Source organism: Oncorhynchus tshawytscha, linkage group LG25 (genome assembly GCF_018296145.1).
Source record: "Oncorhynchus tshawytscha isolate Ot180627B linkage group LG25, Otsh_v2.0, whole genome shotgun sequence".
Lineage (NCBI taxonomy): Eukaryota > Metazoa > Chordata > Actinopteri > Salmoniformes > Salmonidae > Oncorhynchus > Oncorhynchus tshawytscha.
This window is the reverse complement of record NC_056453.1, coordinates 35,433,574-35,455,627: the sequence shown is the minus strand read 5'-3', so window position 1 is coordinate 35,455,627 and position 22,054 is coordinate 35,433,574. Positions and strand designations below refer to the sequence as shown.

Genomic DNA, 22,054 nt, shown 5'->3' with positions numbered 1-22,054 from the left:
CCAAGACAATGTCTCCATGCCTTCAAAGCCTTGATGACAGCCAACAGCTCCCGTTCCCCCACGTCATAGTTTCCTTTCCCAGAGCCCTCAGGTGACTAAAAGCCCTCTCCCTCTCAGCCGACCACTGCAAAAGCACCGGCCCCCCTTCAGCAGTGAGGTATTGGGAGCCGCTAAGTGACCAAAACCCCGGATAAACCTCCGGTAGTAGTTGGCAAACCCTAGAAAACGCTGCACCCTCCTTTACCTTGGTGGGAGTCGGCCAATTACGCACGGCTGAAATGCGGTCACTCTCCATCTCCACCCCTGAGGTGGAAATGCGATATCCTAGGAAGGAGACGGACTGTTGGAAGAGCAGACATTTCTCAGCCTTGACATACAGGTCATGCTCCAACAGTCGACCAAGCACCCTGCGCACCATGGACACATGCTCGGTGCTTGCAGCGAAGTATTACAGAATGTCATCAATATACACCACTACACCCTGCCCGTGCAGGTCCCTGAAAATCTTGTCTACAAAGGCTTGGAAGACTGATGGAGCATTCATCAACCCTTATGGCATGACAAGGTACTCATAATGCCCAGAGGTAGTACTAAATGCCGTCTTCCACTCGTCTCCCACCTGAATACCCACCAGGTTGTAAGCGCTCCTGAGATCTAGTTTGGTGAAGAAGTGCGCCCCGTGCATTGACTCAATCGCTGTGGCTATGAGAGGTAGCGGGTAACTGTACTTCACAGAGATCTGGTTTAGGCCTCGATAGTCAATACACGGGCTAGGTGTATGGATAGGTCCACCAGCTGGTCGAAGGTGAGGGTGGTGTCCCTGCATGCCAACTCCCGACGGACGTTCTCGCGCAAACTGCAGCGATAGTGATCGATCAGGGCCATGTCGTTCCATCCTGCGCCGGGGGCCAGGGTCCTAAAGTCCATTGCGGACTCCTGGGCGCTCCTCGTCCCCTGCCTAAGATGGAAGAGACGTTCACCTGCCGCTCTACCCTCGGGCGTGTGGTCGAAGACTGCCCGGAAGCTGCGGGTGAAATCCTTAATGGTCCAGCACCGCATCTCCTTCTCCCCACACAGCGTTGGCCCACTCCAGGGCTTTCCCCGAGAGGCACGAGACGAGGGCGGACACCCTCTTACGTCCCGAAGGAGCCTGGTGGACGGTTGCCAGGTAGAGGTCCAACTGCAACATGAAACCCTGGCAGCGTGCCGCCGTCCCATCGTACACCAGGGGAAGGGCGAGACGAATCCCACTGGGACCGGGTGCAGGGGGAAGCGAGTAGTGGAGACCCCGGTTGTGCTGGTGGAGGCGCTGGAGGAACTCCCTGTCTCTCCCAGCGGTCCATGGTTTGGACGATGCGGTCCGTGGCGGCGCCATGATGGTGGAGCATCGCCGCGTGCTCCCGGATGTGCTCCTCGACCCCTATACCAGGGGCACCTGCACCTGCTGACTCCATATTCGGGTGTGGAATTCTATAAGAGGTGCATGTCTGGCTGCAAGGATGTCAGGCGCAGGAGAGCAGAACTGGGTAATAACCGGAGCAGTTTAGTAAGCAAAACCAACGGCACCCAGAACAACAAAATATGGGTACAAAATAACCAGTCACGAACCAGTCAGAAGTGCACAAACACTTTACAACAAACAATTCCACACACAGACATGGGGGGAACAGATACACGACAAGTAATGAGGGAATGTAAACCAGGTGTGTGGGAAAACAAGACAAAACAAATGGAAAATTAAAGGTGGATCGGCAATGGCTAGAAGACCGGTGACGTCGACCGCCAAACGCCACCCAAACAAGGAGAGGAACCGACTTCGGCGGAAGTCATGACATACATATTGTGGATGATCCTTGTACCTCTTTATGGGTGAAGGGACTGGAAAAGAGGGAGGGCCTGAGGAATCTTAAATTGTGTTAGCTGATTAAAGTAAACCTTTATGGCTCATGGCATCAATATGTGTCTTAAAATAAATAAATAAATATTATTTTGATAGAATAGCCGTCAAATAATTTGCATACAGTGAGGGACCAGGAAAAGTGGTCACAATGGGGGCAAAGTCGACAGATAAGAGACACATTTTAATACCATGTGTAGACCTACTGTATTTCTCTGAATGTGTACAAGATCAGGACAAAGATGCATGTTAGCACCACGTATAAACAAGGCTATACATTTCTAAAATAACTTCAATTGTTTTTGTGAAATAAAAAAGATATTCACTTCCTTATGAAACCAAAGTCTACCTACATTCTTGGTGGATAAAAATGGAACAATCGACACATGAACAAGGAAAAAAAATATATCTGAATTCTGTCTTAAGTCATTGGAGTTACTAAGCTCCTCATCCAGTGGAGATTTGTGTGTCTTATTTTTGTAGATATACTGTAGTACAAATGGAGGATCTTTGTATACTGAGGGAGTCTTTGAACAAATTCATCATTTGTAATCTAAAAGCATTTTCAAAATGGTCCTCAAAGCAAAATCATATCTCAAGGTGTTAAGTTTGAGTGTGGTGGGTATTTATCTATGAGGTCCTTCATCATGCTATGACCTTGCATTGAAAACCTGTTAATTTATGTTCTGTAATGATAGAACCAGAATATCAAGTATATAGGTGGTTAAGTTTGTACAGTATGTAAATGATGTCAATTGTCATAAAGGTAAGCAAAAAGATACCTCAAAATGTTCATTCATTTCCGTGAGAGACAATAAAGATGTTAAAGTGTTACGTATTATGGATGATCCTTGTACCTCTTTATGGGTGAAAGGACAATAAAAGAGGGAGGGCCAGAGGCATCTCAAATAGTGGTAGCTGATTAAAGTGAACTGACGCATGCCAATACCTTAGTGCCTCAGCAAATGGACTAGCACTTAGGACCACTAAGCTGTACCACTGAGGACAGTGAAACATGGAGGAGCTCAAATTCAGAGGGAGGAAAAGGGAAGGAAGGCACAGGTTAGTTTTATTAATCAAAAATAATTTAATTCAGTTTCACGTGAGAATCATTTCGATCAAAACTGTTAGGATTCACAGGGCCTGATCTTGAAAAGAATTAGCACTGTAGACATGGAAAAATATTCCACCAATACTGAAATGACACTAAATATAAGTAATAGAACTATATCATGATACAACGATACTATGTACTACGGTAGATATCATTTACCATTATTGGGAAACTAATGAGAATTTAGTTTTGAAGATACACAATATAAGGAAGCAAAGTTGAACTCCTTAACGCGGGCCGCTGCTCTGATAATATTGGGACTTTCCTCGGCAGTGTGTGAGATGTCACTAGAAGCTGTTATAATTAATCTATTACTCTACGGAGGATATAGTGTTAGAATAATAGATATTAGATCAATACTGACATTGTTATATTGAAAGAAAGCCGTTTAATAGGAATTAAAACACCACTAACATCTTACAATATAATATTTGTTAAATGACTACAGACATTATTTGCTTAGAATAAGTGTTTTGAGACATTAGAATGAGCATGATAGATGCATTGTAATGATTTCATGCTTTAGGATCAATAATAGCATGCAATTATAGGTATGTAAACTGATCAATAGATGAAAAGTTTTAAATATATCATTGTTAGATACGACTGCACTGTTGGAGCTAGGAACACAAGCATGTCGTTTCACGCGCAATAACATCTACTAAATATGTGCATGTGACCAATACAATTTTATTTGATATATCTTTTTTAAATGACCGAATATGTGGATTCTTTTGTCTAATACTATCCGTCTAAAAAAACAGGGGTTCGCAATACTTTCTGGTAACTACCCACAACTACATTTTGCTCTGCCTGAAGTAGGGAAAACTGGAGGAAATGTTTCTATTTTACTCTATTGCTCAGAGACCACTTGAACTAGGCCAGTCATGTTTTGATATAAGACAGGTACATATGTCTCCTAATCATTCATACCATTTATAGGTACAGTGCCTTGCGAAAGTATTCGGCCCCCTTGAACTTTGCGACCTTTTGCCACATTTCAGGCTTCAAACATAAAGATATAAAACTGTATTTTTTTGTGAAGAATCAACAACAAGTGGGACACAATCATGAAGTGGAACGACATTTATTGGATATTTCAAACTTTTTTAATAAATCAAAAACTGAAAAATTGGGCGCGCAAAATTATTCAGCCCCTTTACTTTCAGTGCAGCAAACTCTCTCCAGAAGTTCAGTGAGGATCTCTGAATGATCCAATGTTGACCTAAATGACTAATGATGATAAATACAATCCACCTGTGTGTAATCAAGTCTCCGTATAAATGCACCTGCACTGTGATAGTCTCAGAGGTCCGTTAAAAGCGCAAAGAGCATCGTGAAGAACAAGGAACACACCAGGCAGGTCCGAGATACTGTTGTGAAGAAGTTTAAAGCCGGATTTGGATACAAAAAGATTTCCCAAGCTTTAAACATCCCAAGGAGCACTGTGCAAGCGATAATATTGAAATGGAAGGAGTATCAGACCACTGCAAATCTACCAAGACCTGGCCGTCCCTCTAAACTTTCAGCTCATACAAGGAGAAGACTGATCAGAGATGCAGCCAAGAGGCCCATGATCACTCTGGATGAACTGCAGAGATCTACAGCTGAGGTGGGAGACTCTGTCCATAGGACAACAATCAGTCGTATATTGCACAAATCTGGCCTTTATGGAAGAGTGGCAAGAAGAAAGCCATTTCTTAAAGATATCCATAAAAAGTGTCATTTAAAGTTTGCCACAAGCCACCTGGAAGACACACCAAACATGTGGAAGAAGGTGCTCTGGTCAGATGAAACCAAAATTGAACTTTTTGGCAACGATGCAAAACGTTATGTTTGGCGTAAAAGCAACACAGCCCATCACCCTGAACACCCTATCCCCACTGTCAAACATGGTGGTGGCAGCATCATGGTTTGGGCCTGCTTTTCTTCAGCAGGGACAGGGAAGATGGTTAAAATTGATGGGAAGATGGATGGAGCCAAATACAGGACCATTCTGGAAGAAAACCTGATGGAGTCTGCAAAAGACCTGAGACTGGGACGGAGATTTGTCTTCCAACAAGACAATGATCCAAAACATAAAGCAAAATCTACAATGGAATGGTTCAAAAACAAACATATCCAGGTGTTAGAATGGCCAAGTCAAAGTCCAGACCTGAATCCAATCGAGAATCTGTGGAAAGAACTGAAAACTGCTGTTCACAAATGCTCTCCATCCAACCTCACTGAACTCGAGCTGTTTTACAAGGAGGAATGGGAAAAAATTTCAGTCTCTCGATGTGCAAAACTGATAGAGACATACCCCAAGCGACTTACAGCTGTAATCACAGCAAAAGGTGGCGCTACAAAGTATTAACTTAAGGGGGCTGAATAATTTTGCACGCCCAATTTTTCAGTTTTTGATTTGTTAAAAAAGTTTGAAATATCCAGTAAATGTCGTTCCACTTCATTATTGTGTCCCACTTGTTGTTGATTCTTCACAAAAAAATACAGTTTTATATCTTTATGTTTGAAGCCTGAAATGTGGCAAAAGTTCGCAAAGTTCAAAGGGGCCGAATACTTTCGCAAGGCACTGTATGTACGTAAGATGGTCGGATCACAATATCGATTTGAATCCGAAAATACTGGACGTTAAATTTTCCCCGTGGCACGGGCAATTCTAACAGTAGTTGGGGTCAAATGTGACACCCCAAAAATAAACCAAATGTACTTAACTTCAAAAACATTCATGTTCATGAATCATCATATGTAACAATTTTGCTAGGAATATTAGTATTTCTATGTACTTAACCAATAATTACAGAAACACCCATGTTTGTGCATGGCCATTTGGTTCTTCTCAAAACATCTGAATAGTCTGATGGTGCCCAAATGATATCGGTTTACAAATTCTTTGGCACTCTACAGGACCTCAATGCTATTTAAAGTTAGTATTTGTACATTTCATGTATTATTCATACAATCTTAAAATCACTTGTTTTCATAATTTGGCTGCTTGGCCCAGGGTAATTTTAAAACTACTTTACAATTGCCCCCAACCTAGCTACCATGACAAAACCTCATGTGCTTAGCAACAGACAAAATTAGTGACAACGTCATTCATGTCAAAGTTTAGCCAACATACTCTACACTACCGATCAAGTTTTAGAACATCTACTCATTCAAGTGTTTTTCTTTATTTTTACCATTTACTACATTGTAGAATAACAGTGAATACATCAAAACTATGAAATAACACATATGGATTTATGTAGTAACCAAAAAAGGTATTTAAAAAAATCCAAATAGAGTGTGCAAAGCTGTCATCAAGGCAAGGGTGGCTATTTGAAGAGTCTCAAATATAAAATATATTTGGATTTGTTTAACACCTTTTTGGTTACTACATACTACATAGTTTTGATGTCTTAACTATTATTCTACAATGTAGAAAATAGTAAAAATAAAGAAAAACCCTTGAATGAGTAGGTGTTCTAAACCTTTGACTGGTAGTGTACAGTGGGGCAAAAAAGTATTTAGTCAGCCACCAATTGTGCAAGTTCTCCCACTTAAAAAGATGAGAGAGGCCTGTAATTTTCATCATAGGTACACTTCAACTATGACAGACAAAATTAGAAAAAAAATCCAGAAAATAACATTGTAGGATTTTTTATGAATTTATTTGCAAATTATGGTGGAAAATAAGTATTTGGTCACCTACAAACAAGCAAGATTTCTGGCTCTCACAGACCTGTAACTTCTTCTTTAAGAGGCTACTCTGTCCTCCACTCATTACCTGTATTAATGGCACCTGTTTGAACTTGTTATCAGTATAAAAGACACCTGTCCACAACCTCAAACAGTCACACTCAAAACTCCACTATGGCCAAGAACAAAGAGCTGTCAAAGGACACCAGAAACAAAATTGTAGACCTGCACCAGGCTGGGAAGACTGAATCTGCAATAGGTAAGCAGCTTGGTTTGAAGAAATCAACTGTGGGAGCAATTATTAGGAAATGGAAGACATACAAGACCACTGATAATCTCCCTCGATCTGGGGCTCCACACAAGATCTCACCCCGTGGGGTCAAAATGATCGCAAGAACGGTGAGCAAAAATTCCATAACCACACGGGGGGACCTAGCGAATGACCTGCAGAGAGCTGGGACCAAAGTAACAAATCCTACCATCAGTAACACACTACACCGCCAGGGACTCAAATCCTGCAGTGCCAGACGTGTCCCCCTGCTTAAGCCAGTACATGTCCAGGCCCATCTGAAGTTTGCTAGAGAGCATTTGGACGATCCAGAAGAAGATTGGGAGAATGTCATATGGTCAGATGAAACCAAAATATAACTTTTTGGTAAAAACTCAACTCGTCGTGTTTGGAGGACAAAGAATGCTGAGTTGCATCCAAAGAACACCCTACCTACTGTGAAGCATGGGGGTGGAAACATCATGCTTTGGGGATGTTTTTCTGCAAAGGGACCAGGACGACTGATCCGTGTAAAGGAAAGAATGAATGGGGCCATGTATCATGAGATTTTGAGTGAAAACCTCCTTCTATCAGCAAGGGCATTGAAGATGAAACGTGGCTGGGTCTTTCAGCATGACAATGATCCCAAACACACCGCCCAGGCAACGAAGGGGTGTCTTCGTAAGAAGCATTTCAAGGTCCTGGAGTGGCCTAGCCAGTCTCCAGATCTCAACCCCATAGAAAATCTTTGGAGGGAGTTGAAAGTCCGTGTTGCCCAGCAACAGCCCCAAAACATCACTGCTCTAGAGGAGATCTGCATGGAGGAATGGGCCAAAATACCAGCAACAGTGTGTGAAAACCTTGTGAAGACTTACAGTTTGACCTCTGTCATTACCAACAAAGGGTATATAACAAAGTATTGAGATAAACTTTTGTTATTGACCAAATACTTATTTTCCACCATAATTTGCAAATAAATTCATTAAAAATCCTACAATGTGATTTTCTGGATTTTTTTTCTCATTTTGTCTTTCATAGTTGAATTGTACCTATGATGAAAATTACAGGCCTCTCTCATCTTTTTAAGTGGGAGAACTTGCACAATTGGTGGCTGACTAAATACTTTTTTGCCCCACTATATAGTGATAAAAATTATGCTAGTTTGAATTATTGGGAATGAATTCTCAGGGCAGTAAGTAAAAATCATTTCACCCCTAAAAAACTAATATGTGTCCATAAAACATGCAAATAGTGAAACATTTGTCTGTGACTTAACAAGGAAGGAGACAACCCAAATGTGCATGTACTGTGTTTCATCCCTCTAGCTTGTTTGTGTTTGGAGAAATTCAAAGTGTTACAGTGTTATGGGTCTTCCAACTACCCCCTGTGGATAGGTTGAGAACCACTGATCTAGAACATCATCAACAGTCTATTCAGATCAATTATTTGAGATAACACCATCAGCATTTTGTCCCCTCGTTCAATTCATTTTTATTCAGTAAACCTGGTGGGCATGAGGTTGTTTACATAAGGTTGATATAATGGATAATGGTCATATCTTAATTAGGGCGATTCACCATGTAGGGCTGGTCACAATTGGGTTGGGTGCGTTTGGGTGCTTATACTGGCGCCATAGTTATGTCAAAGCCAAAGCTCATTAGATAAGGTAAGACTGGCTGTCTGAATACAGACCGACTGGGCATCATTCATGGATATGACATTGTCAGAACCTACTGCACCCAATTAGCAGTTTCATTTACAATTCTAGTGATTCAATAGTGGCTCATTTAGTGTCACCTTTCCCTGACACCCATAAACACTGAGGCTCCTTATTGCTATTATAAACAGGTTGCCAACATTAGAGCAGTAAAAGGGCAGTAAAAATAAATGTTTTATCATACCCGTGGTATATGGTCTGATATGCCACGGCTGTCAGCCAATCAGCATTCAGGGCTCGAACCACCCAGTTTATAATGGATGTTATATGATGTCACTTGTGACTTACTTCCTTTGACCCAATGATGAACTACTAAAATAATTTACAGGTGTAGGATCTTAATTAGATTACCCTGTTGTGCAGAAAATGTCATGCACAGTAGGAAATGCAAAGGCTTCTAAAGTTTGTAAAAAAAAGAAATGTATCAACCCATAAAATGTTTTTATAACGTTAATTCTAGTCCACACAATAATTCATATTTCCTGTTGATGCTGGATTATTTTCTTGCTGTGAGAAAATTAAGATCCTACATCTGTACCCTCCCATCACTGGATATAACATATCTTCAAGTCAGACATTACAGTAACACTCTATACAGCTACACTTTATAAAGGGTTTATAAAGACTGTAAGTTATTATTTTAAGGACGGTTTATTAAACAGTAATAAACAGTTTTAACAAACTGTTTGAAATTGTGTTTGATACTATCACAGAGACACCTGGGATCCATTCCAGTTAAATCCCATTGGTGCTGAGAAAGAGGAGAAGAGAAGATGCTTTGAGTTGTTCCAGCACCTGGTGGCAGCGTTCGTGGGGATAATGGTCCTGTCCAGTGCTGTCATCAGCAAGGTGAGCCAAAATGAGGGACCAGCACCCAGTTTAGTGTAGACAGGATACATCTTATGTCAGAATTGACTTTTTATAACAGGTGAGGAGAACTTACGCAGCAGGTTAGGATAATTAACGTAACAGGTTATGACAATTAGGTTAAGTGTGCGGTGTGTAAGATAAAATGCAAAAGAAATGTCAACTTTTGACATCAATTTATTTTATTTTTACCCCTTTTTTCTCCCCAATTTCGTGGTATCAAATTGGTAGTTACTGTCTTCTCTCATCACTGCAACTCCCGTACAGACTCGGGAGAGGCAAAGGTCAAGAGCCATACGTCCTCATAAGCCGCACTGCTTCTTGACACAATGCCCCCTTAACCCAGAAGCCAGCCACACCAATGTGTTAGAGAAAACACCGTAAACCTGGCGACCGTGTCAGCGTGCATGCGCCTGGCCCGCCACAGGAGTCACTAGAGTGAGATGGGACAAGGACATCCCTGCCAGCCAAACCCTCCCCTAACCCATACGATGCTGGGCAAATTGTGCGCCGCCCCATGTGTCTCCCGGTTACGGCCGGCTATGACAGAGCCTGGACTCGAACCAGGATCTCTAGTGGCACAGCTAGCAACTGCGATGCAGTGCCTTAGACCACTGTGCCACTCGGGAGGCCCTTGACATCAATTTCACATAAACTGTATCACATCTAGCATTGACCCCAGCACCATGAACCTGGAAACTACTGGATCAAGCATAATACCTCCTGGGATGTCATCTTATAATAGATATATAGAATCCATACCATATCAGATACATTTCCACAACTCAGCATTGATGAATAGTATACAAGGGAAGGGGAATGGGTTCTTTATGAGACAAATCACAAATCTGCGAATTGTAATTCGGAACATATCATACCAAATGGGTGATGGACATCCACAAATTAATTCACACCATACAAAACATAAAATATCATACTAAATGGGGCCTCAGATTTTTGTACAGAATAATACGAAATGCTCTGAGACCAGGTTGACACCCTAGACACCCTAGTACTCTCCCATCTGTTTTTTTCTTCTTCTCTCTAACACAAACACTGCTAACACTATGAAGGAATTGTTCACACTCATTATGTAGATCAGTGTTTAAATGAATGAATCTTAGATGCTATAATATTAGGAGTCTGATGTCAATTGTGTTTACATCTAACCCACCAGGGCTCTCTACTGGTTCTCTCCACACTCTCAAGCCCCACATCGACTAGGACTTCCAAGGAAAGACAATATTACATGCTCATGCTGGTGGGCTGTTTGGTGATGCCCAACCTGCTCGTGTTCCTCAAGTCACTGTGGAAATGCGCTTTCAAGAACTTCGTCCCACCAAACATGAGAACTATGGGAATTGTAAGTTGAAATATTATACAATTTGACTTCTTGGTGATCTTTGTATGTCTTAATTGCTGCTCAAATTTCTTGCTGTCAGTGTTGGGGAATTCATTTCTAATCTATGCAGTATTTTCAGTAGTTAGTTATATTCTCACCATGTAGCGGTGTAGCTAACTACTGGAACTACATACTGCTGTTTTTCTGGAAAAAGAAAAGAAAATAGTGGAGAAGTAGGCAAGAATTTTTCGGCATCATACCTGCCTAATTCTCACTTGAAACATTGTGTCTGTGTTAAATAGACTAGATTAAACATTCTGTTAACGTATGACCGCAAAGTAATCTGACCTTGCAATTTGTAGTCTATGAAATTTCAGATTTACATATGATAATATTTCATGAAGTAGTTTGGATTTAGTGAACTCCTTTTTCAAAGTAACTTCACTTTTTTAAGGGTAGCTTTAGTGTTGCTTCTCTTCTTCCAGTGTGAAGTAATTGGTAGCCTGGTAAACTATATTTTCAGAGTAGCTTCCCCAACACCGCATGCTGTCAATATAAACTTAAATGTGTATTTTTCAGGTGTGTGGGATTGAATGCTTGGTGTCTCTTGGGACCTCCATCCTGGTGCTGGTGGTGATGCCCCAGTTTGACGTGCTGACAAACCTCTTTATCTCCGGGGGAGTCTGCATGCTTTCCTCAGTCCTACAGATTGTATTTCGTCTGCAGAGAGAGAACTGGAAGATCATCTTCCCCATTTGTTCTCTTATGCTTGTCCTGACCGGCTACTTTCTCCTTGGAGCAGACTATTACGTCCGGGTAACCTCTTTTGTATCAGGCCAGGAGAACGACTGTTATTGGTATGTTGGCATTGCAGTTTTTGCATCTTTTTTGGTTTCTCTGAACTGGTGGGAAAACCCAGTGCAGGCGAGCAACAACATGCAAGAAATGCTGGCTGAGTTGGACACCTTCAGAGACTTTGTATTTGTGATATCGAGTCTTCTAAGGGTTGTAGTCATTGCTGCTGTGTACCTCATCTACCATGTATTGATACAGGAAAACATTGTATGGTCAGATTTTGATTTCACCCCTAAGGCCGATGAAGATGAAAGTACAATTGCAAGGCATAGAGAGACACTTGATATTGGTCTTACTGTACTCTTCCTTCAAGCCTTTTTCTCTGCTGCATGCCATTGGTTTGGGGTGGTGGCTTGTAAGATCCACTCTGTGCGAATGAGCTTCGCCTTCCCTGTCTGTTTTACCGGGCCCGCTGTTCTCATTCTCGGCATGATCCTTTTCCTAACGCAATCTCAATACCTAGCTGGGGCCGACACAACTTCTATCATAGACTTTTGCTCGAGCCTAGTTGACCTGAGCACCAAGAACACCAGCACAGTCGTGATGCTGGAGCTCACAAAGAGCATCTGCAGGACTTCTTTGAGTAGCCATTACTGGACCTGGCCTTTCTCCCTACTTGCGCTGGAGGGCATTTGCATGTGGCTCGGGCTCATCACATGCACCTACTACGTGTGGAACTTCAAGGTCCAGAGGATCGAACGCACAACTGAGCTGTTTGTACGACGCCTCTATGAATCTGCCTTCATTGACCTGTCTCTGCTTCTGAACACCAAGATGAAGGTTGTGCAAACGAGGAACCAGGAGAGGCAAGACTTTGCTATTTAATTGATTAAAAGTCCACATGGTTTAAGACTTCACATTGCAACAGTGCAAATAGACATTTATTCAGTAATTGTTGAGTTTTGCCGACAGTGCACTATATAAGAAAGAGTCTTAGTGGTAGTGTGCTGAAATACACTTACTGACATTAACTCTGATCACTCTGCATTCAAACATGTTTAGAAATGGCTCTCTCTCCTCCATCCAAACATGTTCTCATACTTTCCCCATGTTTTTCATTCTACAGTAGTGTTGTTGACGACGTGGAGAATTGTGTCATTTACCTCTGTGCAACAATGTGGCATGAGACCTATGACGAGATGTTGAAGATCCTCACATCCATGTTCAGGTATTGTGCTTATCACTTTTGCTGACTGTGTTTGATATTTAAATATTTCTAGCCCTGAAAAGTTATTTCATATAAATGTACAATGTTAGTGTGTGTGAATGAGTGTGTGTGTGTGAGTGTGTGAAGCAGAGACCTCTTGTATACAACACAAGACAATGACACCGTACACACCGCACTCAAGTTGTATAACTCATGTAGCCATGTAACACATTTGTCACTTGTTGTGATAGAGTTTTTCTGCACAAACATAATTACACAAGCGTTGTGGAGACACTGTAAAATGGTTGTGTAAACATATTGATACAGACAAACTCTCCATTGTATTACCAAAATATCAGTTATATCACAACCATTGTGTGAAATGCGTTCCACATCAGTTCTATAACCTTAGCGTGTACAGGACCAACAGACTTTGACAAAATACAATGAATGATAAGGAGGTAATTACTATAATGTTTTGCATAAAAATAGGATGTTCTCTTAACATGTGTCTTGATGGTTTCAGGTTGGACCGGTACAGAGGTGACCCAAAAGAGGAACATAAAGATGTTTTTGACTTTGAATGCCACATATTTGTAGATGACGCATTCATGATAGACAAAGAGACGGACAAAAAGTTTATCAACGAATATGTGACCGATCTCATTCATGTGGTCATAGAGGTTTACAGGTAAGTGGACATTTGGTTTTTCTTTGCACTTTACTCCCTATAAAAACCAGACCAAGTGCCAGTTAATGAGCACAAGCAAGCTCTACTTTAAGATGCATTCACTATAAATGGTGGAATTCTATCAATCCAAAAGACTGCCAACTGTTTCATAATGAATCTGGAATGTTTGTGTATTTCAGGGTATTCACCAATAAGGAGCCCGATGATGTGTCAATTATTGAGACTCCTTATGGTGGGCGATTAATGTTTGTGATGCCAGAAGGAAACATGCTGTATTTCCATTTGAAAGACAAACAGCTAATCAGAAACAAGAAGAGATGGTCACAGGTGGGTAGGATGATTTTCAATATTACTGTATTCCATGATTTCACCACTGTTAACCTACGTTCTTTAAACATACTTTAATGACTTTTCTTGAAGAACATAAATATATTGTAATTGCTTTTTTTGGTTTTAGTATGAACACACTTGAGGAAAATGAAATGGTTATAAGTTTGCATCTGACATGTCTTTCAGATCATGTACCTCTACTATCTGCTTGGATGGAAAGGATACAATGTCAAGAATCCTCAAAAGATAACGGTATGTAATATATTTAATGCTAATTTCCATGTTATTGCCTTTATCCCCACAATACAGCTGATCTGTAAATATGAAAAATCAGTAGCGAGCCATAGTTCCATGGTTTCTCTAAATGAATGTGTATGATTTTTTTGTATTTGTCTTCTACAGAGACAGAATAATCCTTGCCGTGCCAGTCTCATATCACTGGATGGGGAGAGTTTCCTGTTGCCTCAGCATGACAATGACAGTAAGAGAAAACACATCTCTGATGACAATACCTACATCATGGCCCTGGATGGAGACACAGACTTCCACCCCGCAGCTCTGATATTACTGGTGGACCGACTTCGGAAGTACTGCAATGTGGGTGCTGCATGCGGACGAATCCACCCTACAGGAATGGGTGAGTAGAGCTGATGTTGATACACCCTTTACCAAAGAGTTAGGGGATCCACTCAGACATGGCTATGTCCAGCATTCTGTATATTTCAAGTGCATCTATCCGTATCACAGAAGCGTTGCGAAAGATCCGCGTTGTAGCTGAGTGAAATGTAAAGGCAATGTTCCTGCGTTCGCGGAGACTGCATCCCACTGTAAACGTTGCATATGTCGACTCAATCGGAAATTAAGTTGACATTTTATCGCGGATCTTCTGCGATACTTCCACGATACGGAGCCCCTAATCCAATTCCAACCATAACCACTGAGAGATAATATATCAACATGTCTACCGCTACAGTATAACTGAACTGACATGCATTGATTTCTATTTTAGGTCCAATGGTGTGGTATCAGAAATTTGAGTATGCTGTTGGTCACTGGCTCCAGAAAACAGCTGAGCACGTGTTTGGTTCAGTCCTCTGCAGTCCTGGATGCTTCAGCTTGTTCAGGGGATCAGCTCTGATGGATGACAACGTGCTCAAGAGATACACCACCACTGCAACTAGAGCCTCTGAGTATGTTCAATATGATCAAGGTGACTACTTCCTTATTCTCCCATCAACAGCACTTGGTTTTCAGTATATGAAACTGGAGTATTAGATTATACAACAGGAGGTTCATAGAACGTTTTATCACAGTTCATTGAGCTATTTATGTTGGCTTCAATAGACCAAGGGTGACATAAACTCAGCAAAAAAAGAAATGTCTCTTTTTCAGGACCCTGACTTAAGATAATTTATAAAAATCCAAATAACTTCACAGACCTTCATTGTAAAGGGTTTAAACACTGTTTCCCATTCTTGTTCAATGAACCATAAACAATTAATGAACATGCACATGTGGAATGGTCATTAAGACACTAACAGCTTACAGACGGTAGGTAATTAAGGTCACAGTTATGAAAGCTTAGGACACTAAAGAGGCCTTTCTACTGACTCTGAAAAACACAAAAAGAAAGATGCCCAGGGTCAATGCTCAAATGTGTGAACGTGCCTTAAGCATGCTGCAAGGAGGCATGAGGACTGCAGATGTGGCCAGGGCAATAAATTGCAATGTCCGTACTGTGAGACGCCCAAGACAGCGCTACAGGGAGACAGGGCGGACAGCTGATCGTCCTCGCATTGGCAGACCACGTGTAACAACACCTGCACAGGATCGGTACATTCGAACATCACACCTGCGGGACAGGTACAGGATGTCAACAACAACTGTCCGAGTTACACCAGGAACGCTCAATCTCTCCATCAGTGCTCAGACTGTCCGCAATAGGCTGAGAGAGGCTGGACGGAGGGCTTTTAGGCCTGTTGTAAGGCAGGTGGTTGGTGGTTGGTTGGATTCGCGTTTATTGTCGAAGGAATAAGTGTTACACCGAGGCCTGTACTCTGGAGCGGGATCGATTTGGAGGTGGAGGGTCCGTCATGGTCTGGGGCGGTGTGTCACAGCAGCATCGGACTGAGCTTGTTGTCATTGCAGGCAATCGCAACGCTGTGCGTTACAGGGAAGACATCCTCATCCCTCATGTGTTCCCCTTCCTGCAGGCTCATCCTGACATGACCCTCCAGCATGAAAATGCCACCAACGATACTGCTCGTTCTGTGCATGATTTCCTGCAAGACAGGAATGTCAGTGTTCTGCCATGGCCAGCGAAGAGCCCGGATTTCAATACATTGAGCACGTTTGGTACCTGTTGGATCGGATGGTGAGGGCTAGGGTCATTCCCCCCAGAAATGTCCAGGAACTTGCAGATGCCTTGGTGGAAGAGTGGGGTAACATCTCATAGCAAGAACCTGCAAATCTGGTGCAGTCCATGAGGAGGAGATGCACTGCAGTACTTAATGCAGCTGGTGGTCACACCAGATACTGACTGTTACTTTTGATTTTGACCCCCCTTCGTTCAGGGAAACATTATTCCATTTCTGTTAGTCACATGTCTGTGGAACTTGTTCAGTTTATGTCTCAGTTGTTGAAACTTGTTATGTTCATACAAATATGTACACGTGTTAAGTTTTCTGAAAATAAACGCAGTTGATAGTGAGAGGACGTTTTGTTTTTTTGCTGAGTATACATATTTACTGGCTCATTAAGTGTTCCCTAGAGATAATCACTAAGTGTGCAGCTGTCCTAGGACCTGATAAGTCTATTCACCTCCTTGAATCTTCCCTTTTCCTGCTGGCCAGGTGAGGACCGCTGGCTTTGCACCCTGCTCCTCCAGCAGGGCTGGAGAGTGGAGTACAACGCTGCGTCTGACGCCTACACCAACTCCCCTCAGGAGTTCAAAGAGTTTTACAACCAGAGGCGGCGCTGGGGGCCGTCTACTCTGGCCAACACCCTGGACCTCCTGCACAGTGGCAATGAGACGGTCAAGAGGAACTCTTCCATCTCCAGACTGTACATCTTCTACCAGATATTTACTGTCAGCTCCTCCATTCTCGGCCCTGCCTCTGTGTCTCTGATGATAGCAGGTACCTGTTCTGTTCATTCTTGTTCATTGTTCGCACTCTTTTATGTCTATATGTTGTTAACCAATACTCATTATACGACCTAGAGTAACTAGAACTGAAGTGCCACATTTTCCCTTAAGTCAAGTTGTTATATATTTTATTTTTATTAAGGTGTATATCAGCTTTAATATTGCAGATCGATTGTTGTTTCTATCACTCTAATTGTCTGTATAATTTTCAATCTCCCATATATATATTTTTTTGTAAATACTGTATATTTGTTCCCCGGGCGCTGAAGACGTGGATGTCAATTATGACAGCCCCCCCGCACCTCTCTGTTTCACAGGGGTTGGGTTAAATGCGGAAGACACATTTCAGTTGAATGCATTCAGTTGTATAACTGACTAGTTATCCCCCTTTCCCTAAAATACACAGTGTATATTTTCCTTTATTATTTTCCCCTAACCCAACCACCCCTCCCTAATTGGAGTAAACTACTGGACTAAAATACTTAGGCTTCTACTTCCAGCTTATTCATACTATAAACATATCATGGACACAGTATATTTGACATTAGCTTTATTTTGTTTGTTTTTAGTCCCACCCTTCAGCTTCCCTCAACCCCTCCCATTTATCTCTGAACACCATCCAGTCCCACCCTTCAGCTTCCCTCAACCCCTCCCATTTATCTCTGAACACCATCCAGTCCCACCCTTCAGCTTCCCTCAACCCCTCCCATTTATCTCTGAAGACCATCCAGTCCCACCCTTCAGCTTCCCGCAACCCTCCCATTTATCTCTGAACACCATCCAGTCCCACCCTTCAGCTTCCCTCAACCCCTCCCATTTATCTCTGAAGACCATCCAGTCCCACCCTTCAGCTTCCCTCAACCCCTCCCATTTATCTCTGAAGACCATCCACTTTTTCTAGCTGCCATATATTTTTCCACTGTGCTGTGATGTTTCACAAAAGTTCTGAACCTTTCTATTTTCATAGTTTCTACAGATTGTAAATGAAAAATAGATGTTTTTGCTAAGAGTATTATATTATTGATTGGGTGATATACAACATTCTATTGTCAAGTTAAGTATTTCGAAATGTCAGTGAGTTCAAAAGCTCAAAGTCAGGCAGAGAGCCAGCTGGGTGAACGACATTACATATGACTACACATTTTAGGGCACAGGGCTAAAGGACAAACAGTATAAAGTATGTATACCCATCAGTTATGACTTTTGCTTTGGTTCAATAAAACCATAAAAGTGAGGTCAAATTGTATTGTTTTTATGTGCTATGATATACAGAGCTCCATCCCAGGAAGGTATTCACTCTTTTTTCTGTCTTCCTCTTTAGGTGCTTTTCAGTTTGTGTTCAAAATTGAGGGAACCCTGTCCATCATCATATCAGTCATCCCACCTATTTTCTACCTGTTAATTTGTTTTTTGGCAAAACCAAGTACCCAGATCACCATTGCAGCTATTATGAGTGTGTTGTACGCCTTTCTGATGTTAGCATCATTCTTCGCCATCATCGGTAAGCTTTGGCAATGACTCTTCACATGATCATTCACTCAACACACAGAACCAAGTTGTTTATGCAAAGATAAAGCTTTAAAGGGTTTCGGCTGGTGTTAAATGAGTCAGACTGTTACGATACACATTTAATTTAATGCGTTCCCCAGGTGACATGGCTATGCAGGGCACATTCATCACCCCAACTGGCCTCTTCCTGGTTTCCATGGCTGCCATGTACCTGGTGACAGCCATCCTTCACCCCCAGGAGTTCAGCATGATCATCTATGGTCTGATGTACTTCATCTGTATCCCCAGTGGCTATCTCTTGCTCACAATCTACTCCTTGGTGAACATGCACATTGTCACATGGGGCACTCGAGAGACAAACAAGGAAAAAGAACAGAAGAAGACCCAGAATGTTCTCTGTGATCGAAACTGCAAACTTTGCTGTTGGGATATGAAACTACAAGTCACCCAAGAGACTGATAACTTGATGCTCCAGCAACTCCAGCAGGCAGTCAATCCAAACATACAAGTCACCCAGCAAGTGGTGCATGAACAGACGCCCAACACCAAGGAAGAGAAAAACAATGCCCCAAATGAAGAAAACAGTGAGGAAATAAGTCCAGAGCTTTTAGACCGCAAAAGAGCCAAGAAAGACTTAGAATATGATACAAGGCATGTACAAAACATTTCACAAAGGCCCAAAGGACCTCGCTCATATACTGTCTAAAACAAACGTCTATCAAATGGATGGCCTGTTGTTACCTGTTATAACTTTTCATCCTCTTGTTCACAGCAGTGTTGACAGGTTTGACAGCATTCCTAAAAAGGAGAGCGCCTATTCCAGCATTGAAGATGACAATGATGATAACCATGACGATGAAGATGATAATATGCTTTATGACGGTTCGCTTTATAGCGGCTTCACCGAGGAAGAAAGAGAATTTGTACCTCAAAGTGGTAGGTGGTTCAATACATGAAAGAATATAGCTGTAACCTACAACATACAAAAAGTCAGTATGTAACTACAGGTTGAATTATAAATCAACAGCACCTCTACACAATTTGCTTTCAATAGATTGGGTTCAGCCTGTCAAGGAAGAGTTCCTGAAGAAATTGACCTACGCCAACTTGAAAAGGAACCTTCAGGAGCAGATCCGTTACACCCTGAGAAACAAGAACCAGGAGGATGTGTGTGAGGAGCTGGTGATGATGCTGACGGACACGGTGAACGGAGAGCTGAAGGACAAAGTGGGCCCAGAGGACGTGCTGAGCGACAGCCAGCTAGAAGAGCTGCAGTACGCCCTTAACGAGGCTGCCAGGAGGATCCTGAAAACCAACCGAATGGAGAGGCTTGAGAGGAGGGTAAAAAGAGCTGTAGAGAAAACCCTCATTGCCCCACAGGTGGAGAAACTCACTGAGGTAATGTTTGAGTGAAAACACACCCATTCATATTGTATTTAATGTTATATTGTATTGCCTGGTGTCTTACTGGTGCAGCTCCGGACATTGTCTTCTCTACATCTGTGACCTGGGATGGACTTCAGCAATAAGTTGACTGAGTACTCTGGAACCAGACCCTTTGAGTGATAATCTGAAGAACAGACAGTGTTGAGCAACAAAGTGCTCCAATAAAATGAGCAAATATACATATATGTTTCCCTATGCATTTTGGCAGGATGAACACGACTTTTGGAAGAAACTGCTTGAGAGATACCTCGCACCTATTGTTGATGATAAAGCTCATAAAGAGGAAGTGACAAGGGAACTGAAGTCACTACGAAACAAGGTGGGCTTTTCTATTTTTATACTATTTATTTACTATGTTCTATTAAACACACATGGCTCGTAGAATGATCATATTTTGTATTTGTTGTTTTACAGGCAGTGTTTCTGTATTTCATCGTCAACGTTTTGTGGATTGTGGCCACTTTCTTTTTACAAGCCATTGGAAATGATGTGATTAGTATCAAGATTCAGAAAGTCTGGCCAAATGGCACATCATCAGGAGAATACCTGAAGGTGGAGCCTCTCAGTCTGATGTTCCTCTTGTCATTCGCTGTGCTTCTAGTGGTGCAGTTCCTGGCTATGCTTTACCACAGGTGGGCAAACATTTCTCATTTCTCAAACACAAAATGATATATGATAACAAAATGATAACATCACCATTCCAAACATGCATAAGAGGACAGAAATGTCCAAATAAAAGGCAGAAAGACAAATAGAATGCTGTGCGCCTTATTACAGTTTAAAACATTCTCTCAATGCAAGCAAGTGATTAGTTTCAGTTATCTTATGATGAGTCTTGATGAAATCACACTAAAAGTACACTGTGTTGTTTCTCTTTTCAGAGTTTATACTCTTATCCACGTGGTGTCGTACAGAAGCACAGAAAAAGACTACATTCCCAAAGACGAGGTGAGTGATCTCTGCTAATCCAAACAACAAGGAGGATAAAGTACATCTAATCGCCATCTACCTGATCGTAGATTATTAATAATTTGAGTAATTATGGTGCAGATATACTGAATATCTAACAGGTCAATAAATGATTTACTAGACGTCGTCTGAAAAACAATTATTATGAAGACCGAAAATGCTTCTTGTTGATCATTTTATTTCTCTCCGTTGCTTGTGCAGGAGGACGAGGAGGGGATGATTCTTCAGAACCAGATAGCCAACGGCCTTGTGATCACCAGTGATGACTTGTGAAACTGGCTTTTTTTGCGGGCGTGTTGTTACTGAGTGTTCCATGAAACAAAATAGTGGCTTTGTGAAGTATTTTGCACCTTTATGTTTGAACATAATTCAGATATACATAGCAGTAATGATACTTATGATACTGCAGCAGTGAAATATGAAATGTTACTGCTAGCAATAACATAGTTATCCAATGCCTGAGTTTTCTATAAAAAAAAACAGTTTCAATATTGAATAACAATGAGCCATAATAAGAATGAAAATAGAATGAAAATATTGTAATTCAGCCTGATTGGATGTACTTACTGGGAAACAGACAATATTATGATCAGTTAATACATAACAAAATCATTAAACATATCCAGAGAAATATACATACACGGATGCATGCTTCTACGACTACATGAGCCTCCATTTTTCAAGGCGAAATGACCTTTCTAAATGTATGGCTCTGAACCTATCCAACTGAAGAAAACTGTCTTGCAATCTTTCACAGACGGACAATGTAACACATATTGTGAACATGAAGTAAATGTATTAGTATTTATACTGCAATATTTATGATATGACTGCCTATGTTGAACTCAAATAAAATTTACATTTCTAATAGATACTGTATTACCAGTCAAAACATTAAATGGCAAATGCATGGGGTGATTAGGGCTGTTACGGTGACTGTATTACTGCCACACCGACGGTCGCGAGTCATGATGGTAGTCAAATTCCACGTGACAGTATAGTCACTGTAACTAGGCTTCTCCAAGCGCTGATGCTGCTGCTAGTCATTAGTAGCCTACGAAACTTGCTAACTG

General features: G+C 41.6%; 1 protein-coding gene across 2 annotated transcripts; it reads left to right on the top strand.

Moving 5' to 3' along the window:
- The first annotated feature begins 2,825 nt into the window (after positions 1–2,825).
- On the top strand, positions 2,826–21,853 carry LOC112224653 (chitin synthase chs-2). 2 transcript variants are annotated; one of them, XM_024388338.2, is made up of 19 exons: positions 2,826–2,959; positions 9,394–9,529; positions 10,725–10,910; positions 11,469–12,550; positions 12,811–12,912; positions 13,418–13,582; positions 13,762–13,909; positions 14,099–14,164; positions 14,315–14,549; positions 14,922–15,122; positions 16,765–17,049; positions 18,379–18,558; positions 18,707–19,217; positions 19,339–19,502; positions 19,621–19,964; positions 20,221–20,331; positions 20,427–20,644; positions 20,894–20,960; positions 21,183–21,853. In XM_024388338.2, exons 1-19 carry the CDS (start codon positions 2,913–2,915, stop codon positions 21,252–21,254), a joined length of 4,320 nt encoding a protein of 1,439 aa, XP_024244106.1. In that variant the 5' UTR covers positions 2,826–2,912; the 3' UTR covers positions 21,255–21,853. The 2 variants fall into 2 exon arrangements, with proteins under 2 accessions (XP_024244106.1, XP_024244107.1); XM_024388339.2 differs by having other exon boundaries at positions 2,827–2,959; positions 19,342–19,502.
- The last annotated feature ends 201 nt before the right edge of the window (positions 21,854–22,054 follow it).